The 6146-nt window shown below is 32.7% G+C and overlaps 1 protein-coding gene across 1 annotated transcript in view; it reads left to right on the top strand.

Annotated features, from left to right (window-relative positions):
• Positions 1-2385: 2385 nt before the first annotated feature.
• LOC106110395 (protein aubergine-like) overlaps positions 2386-6146 on the top strand; it is a 17895-nt gene continuing 14134 nt past the window's right edge. The window contains exons 1-4 of the mRNA XM_013292220.1: positions 2386-2469; positions 3148-3273; positions 3584-3685; positions 3756-3849. Coding sequence (XP_013147674.1) covers positions 2452-2469; positions 3148-3273; positions 3584-3685; positions 3756-3849 — 340 coding nt within the window. The 5' untranslated portion in view covers positions 2386-2451. The remainder of the gene's footprint in view (positions 2470-3147; positions 3274-3583; positions 3686-3755; positions 3850-6146) is intronic.

Here is a 6146-nt window from a genome sequence, read left to right as displayed (position 1 = left end):
CGAGTTGTTGTTTTTTACCTTTTTGGGGTTGGCAACACAGTTATAGAGTAGAGTTTTAGGGAGTAGGGATTCGTTCGGCCATCTTGCGTTGAACAAACGCCTTTATTGTATCGGATTTCTTTTCACTTGAAATAATATTTTGGCTTACAAAATTCAGGATATCTTACTAATTATTAAGGTTCACAATTAATACAGAGCTTTATACATTGTGTACATATTTACATTTATAAATACTGTGCCAAAATTGCTAAAGTTTTCTTTATACCGTCTCACAAAATACCTATTTTAACTTTCATTTTAAAATTACTTAACGAATGCTTAATTAAACATTTTGATTTACCTTAATGTTACCAAGACGTTTTATAAACTTTTATCACTTCACGATTTAACGAATAAAAATTGTCGCCATTTTTGTTTTGTTTTGCTCAATCGGCCAGTTTCAAAACAACTTATTAATGAACTTCTAATATTTCAAATGCTAGACACGAGGGCTTTATGAACTTTAATTTTATATCAATTTCATGCTATTGTTTTCTTTAGTATGTCTGAGCAACGCGGAAGAGGTCGAGCGCGAGCTCGGGCAAGGAGAGGTGGCGATGGTGCCACCCAGCAGCCGCGGCGTCCTGGTGAACAACAACGAGACCCGCCGCAACAGCAGCCAGCATCTCCAGGGCCTCGCCCTCAACCACCATCTGCTTGGGGCCCGCCGACAGTAGCTCCCCCTGTTAGGGCTGGCGTTCCCGTACCATCGGCTTCCGTTAGTCGCGCGTCTCATAGAAGTAACCCAACTACCCATGAACATCCAGCCGACGTTGATGTACAACAGCGTCTGCAAAAGATAAATATAGGCAAGTTAACATTAACACATGAGCAATTATTTTTTCTTTCATTGTCTAATACAATTTTTATTTAAAGGTCAGGCACCTTCGATTGGCGGTGATGCTGGCCCATCAGCAGGCGGTCGCGGGTCCCGACGCGGCGGCGGTCGCGGGTCCCGACGCGGCGGCGGTCGCATTTTGTCAGAGCAAACTACTGCGCTCCATACAAAACCTACTTATGTTACATCTAAAAAAGGTAAGTTAGGTCCTTGACATAAAAGTACAAGTTTACAAAATATACTTCATAGACAAAAATTTTCTTGTTGTATATTCTGTTTGTATTTTTCAATACAAACTTACTAGATTTTGGATTTACTAGAATGCAAAGTAAAGTTCTCTTTCATCATTATTTTCTTTCTATATAAACTGCTTCATAAGTCAAATTTATATATTTAAATAAAGTAAAATAAGTCTAGTTCCTCAATTTTCCATTTTCACCATTAAAAATTCTAAAAGAACTTTTAAATAAAATGTTATAATTTTTGTAGGAAGCTATGGTTATCCTCTTGACTTGCTGGTTAATTATTTTGCTGTTGAAACCACACCGCAATGGAGTCTGTATCAATACCATGTGGATATTACTCCGGAGGAGGACAACACCGCTGTTCGTATAGGTCTATTGAAAATTCACAGTAAGACCCTCGGCGGGTATGTTTATATCTAATTTATTTGATAGGTGCATTATTACAGTTATAAAATCCATATAGATATCAGTAATAATCATATGCACTTTGTACTGCCAAGAAATATAAAATTTTGTCATATGCATAATATGAAACGGAACAAGCTATGTGAAGCTTATTTGTTAAAGTGTATCACAATTTTCCAATAAGCAGTAAAACAAAGTATTCTGTTAGTAATTTTCATCTTTATATTTTTTATTTGTCCAGCGATATACATGGGTAACTAAACTAAAATTAATCTGCAGATTCATATTCATTCATATGTGTGAAGTTGATTAGTGGACACACAGCTCCGGTAAATTAGTATCTTGGTCACTTTAACACTATCCTGGCTTAACTGTCTAGACAAGACCAGGCTGATGTTAGAGTTGGCTGACATTTGTTTAAGAAAGAAGTTAGATAATTGTGTTTTGTTAGTTTTAGAGTTATGGGGCATTATTGTTACTTAGTGGCAAAGTCCCTTGTAAGAAAAAAAAAATCAGTACCTGCTTGGAGTTCTGGTTTACATTTAGTGCTATGAACAACAATTTATTGAAAGCTCTCAACTCTTTGGCTTACATAGTTATTGTACATGATACATAAGTTATTGAGCTGCACCTCTTAAGGTTGATTTTAGCTACCAGGACTTTAACCGGTTTAGGATTGATTTACATAAGTCTATTGGACACTGATAAACAGGCTATAAATTAAATGCATCATGATGATATCTGTTTTATTATATAGCTTCTGCTGATAGCTGACTAGTTGATGAAGCTTGTTATCTTTGCTCAATTTTTTAATTTTTACATTGTTATAGATATCTATTTGATGGAACTGTTCTTTACACTATTAAAAGACTTCATCCCGAGCCATTAGAGCTATGTTCCAATCGCAGAACTGATGGAGAAAAGATGAGAATAATGATAAAGGTATGATTGCTTTTTACTTTGGATTTAAATGACAGTGAATTTTGAAAGTCATTACAAGCCACACATACACAGAAATTTCTATTTTTAAATTTTATGGTATTTGCCTTAATTTTGTTAGTTGCAAGATGCCTAACAGGTTGGTACTACTAAATGTAACTAAATACCAAAATCGATTTAGTCATGATACTATTGTATATGTATAGAATCTTTCTTACAGATTATAGATATTCCATTGCACATATTGATGCTAGAAATGTATAATGCCTAATCACACCAACATTTACTTAGCAAATTTCTAAAGCACATTTTCACTTTGACATACCATCTTACTAATATTATAAATGCGAAAGTTTGGATGAATGTATGGATATTAGTTAGAGTTTGTAGCCTAAACTGCTTAATAGATCATAATGAAATTTGGCTTAGATGTAGAAGATAGTCTAGAACACACGTGCTATTTACTTTTGTATTTATTTAAATTCCATGTGAACGGAGTACTGGGCAAAAGCTCGTATAAAATAATACTTATTTTTAAGATAAGTTATTACCTAATTTAACACTACAATTACATTTTTAATATATAATACCAATTTAAGTTAATTACAGTAACACAACCATAACAAGAAAACAAATGTTTTTGTATAATCTGATATATGAGTGTATATTTTTCGCCAACAGCTAACAACTGCAGTGAGCCCGGGTGATTACCACTATCTACAAGTTTTCAACATTATCATCCGCAAATGCTTCCACTTACTGCAGTTGAATCTTGTTGGCAGAGACTTCTTTAATCCTGAAGCTAAGGTAAGGCATGAAGTTGGTGCAATTCTGCGTTAACTCTGATGAGTGTTGTACCATAGGCCTGATTTTAGTCCCTTTTCCTTTCGACCCCTGCCTCGGGAGGAAAGGATGGGAAGAAAAAATGGATTTGACAGTGGAAGAGACGCGCAGGAAGGGGAAGAGGAAAAAAGCTATTTAATTTACAACTGTGTCCTTAATTTTTTATCTTTTGTTCTACTTTTACTAACGTACATGTCCTTTTTACAGACTTTTTATCTAAGCTTGTGATTATTTTTGATCTGTTAAAAAGGACAAATGGATAATTTTGTTTTAGATTGACATTCCGGAGTATAATCTGCAGATTTGGCCTGGTTATAAAACAACTATCAACCAGTATGAAGACAAGATTTTGATGGTTACAGAACTCACGCATAAGGTATTTAAATTAGTACTTGTTTATAATAGCCTTTTTTGTGGAAAATTTCAAATTTACCAATTTTTTTTAGGTTATGCGTATGGATACAGTGATTCAAATGTTGAGGGAATATACAAAGACGAAGGGAAATAACTTTAAAAATGATTTCGTGACAGATATTACAGGTAAATATAAAATGTTCGATCAAATTTTTTGCCATTTCAGCCATTCATTTTAATTTTTACTTATAACTAATGTTGCAATAATCTTACTAATCATACAAATTGTAAATTCGAAAGTTAAGGTAAATAAATGGATAGATGTTTGTTAGAGTTTGCGGCTTAAATGGCTGAATAGATCTTGTTGAAATTTGTCATAGATGTAGACCATAGTCTGGAAGAATACATAGTCTACTTAATTTTTACTACCACGCGGACAAAGTGGTGGGCGAAAGCTAGCTATTTAATCCGTTGTAGCTACGTTTCGCAAACCACGATAGGAAAAAGTGTTAATACTATTTTGATTCTTTTTTTAAATTTTAGGTTAAATATTTTTAACAATTTTTAAAAATATTTAGTGTCAGTCTCTCAATAATAAAAATGGTTAAAGATTATAATGCCAAAACAGGTGTGGAGAGGAGAAACAAAAAATGTATTTCACATTCTGTTGTAACTTATATTATTTAATATTTATAAAATAGGAAGAGTCATGATTTAAGGCGCAGTTATAGGAACAATTTGCGTTTTTCGGGGGGAAGAAGTAGGCGCGCGCAAACAATACAAAATTTTTCCTCTTTATAATATTCGTATAGATATAGACAAACTAAAAGTATTAACATAGAATAGTATAAATCACCTAACCCGCAAACGCTTTAATATCGCTATATTTTGTATAAATAAGGTAGATTATTTTAAATATTGAACCTTGTAAAGATCTTTCTGTAATTACGTACATATAGTATTACTAGGTAAATACTACTAAGGATTTTACAAAATTCATCCAGTAAGGTTGCTGAAAAGGGCGAAGGTAAGTTTTGAACTTTTAAATTTTTTGAATTTTCAAGTCGAAAACTTTAGAATCAAATTTACTTTTCTCCTAATTGAATATGAAAGAAATTGACTCCAACGGTACACATTTTTTCGGTCGCTAGAGAATCGTCTGAGAATGCTTCAAAGAAGAAAAATATCGTTTAAGTATTCTTACTTTTTTGTAAAAAAAAAGTATTTAAATTTTGAAGTCGATAATTTTCGAATCGATTTTACATTTCTCCTAATTAAAAATGAAAGAAATTGACTACAACAGTACACATTTTTTCGGTCGTAAGAGAACCTTCTGAGAATTATGCAGAAAAAAAAATATCGTTTGAGAGTTCTTACTTTTTTGATAAAAAAAAAAAAAATGAGTTTGATAATTTTTGAATCGATTTTACTTTTCTCCTAATTAAAAATAAAGCCAATGGACTAAACGGTACACTTTTTCAAGTTGTTGTTGAAATATTGCTTGAGAGTTTTCTTTTTCTGTAAAAAATATTTTAGTTTTGAAGTCGATAACATTCGAATCGGTTTAACTAAAAAATAGCAAAACTTATTAGAGTAGCTAATTTAATTGGCTTTCTGGTCACATTCGATAAATACATCCAACAGATAAAAGTATATGTCAAAACTTTAAATCTAAAATAAACTATATAATCATAACAGATTAAGTTATATTTATAAATATAATACGTTAAAAGTGTAATCTTCCCTTTAAAATTTAACTTCGTGTCAACGATAAAAGATTTAGCATATTGGAAACTGGATTCATCAAAGGAACTTACCGAAGATATATTATTTGTTGGTGACAAGTTATTTTGCCAGAAACAAGTGTTTATGTAAGTAAAATAAGTATTAGTGATACAATTAATACTAACCTATATTGCAAGAAGTCAATGCATTATTTATATAATAAGTAGTATAAAATACCGTATTTTATACTACTTTTTATTTATATCAAAGAAATAAAAATATTGGTCATGGTAAGTGTTAGAAGTAAGTTAATAGTCCTATTTTATATATTTCAGAACCTCAAGATAATACTATGGTGATGATGTACTGTTAAAAAAGATATTATTTATGTTGCGGCTCATTATTGATGTCGCCGGAGGTTGGCAACACTGCCCGCCATATTCGCGACGCGTCGACGCGTCGACGCGTCGCTCTTCCTTCTTCGTGTGTGTGTGTGTGTGAGAAACCGCGGCCGCGGTCTCAAAAGGGAATAATTGGAAAAAAAGGGTAAATTATACATTTTAACATTGGTGACCCCGAAGTGATTACAATAGACTCAATAACAATAAACGTTAAAGTGAAAAAAAGACGGAACAATAAGGATTTTCGACCCTTTGTCCTGTTTGAGGCACGCCGGTACGACGCCATTTTCGCCGCAGCTTATGCTTAACAGGAAAGTGCCCAATCATTCTTTATTTATCCCTTTCTGTATTTTTCCA

The sequence above is a fragment of the Papilio polytes genome, unplaced genomic scaffold, assembly GCF_000836215.1.
Source record: "Papilio polytes unplaced genomic scaffold, Ppol_1.0 DF820645.1, whole genome shotgun sequence".
NCBI classification, from domain to species: Eukaryota; Metazoa; Arthropoda; class Insecta; order Lepidoptera; family Papilionidae; genus Papilio; species Papilio polytes.
This window is presented reverse-complemented; position numbering and strand designations above follow the sequence as displayed.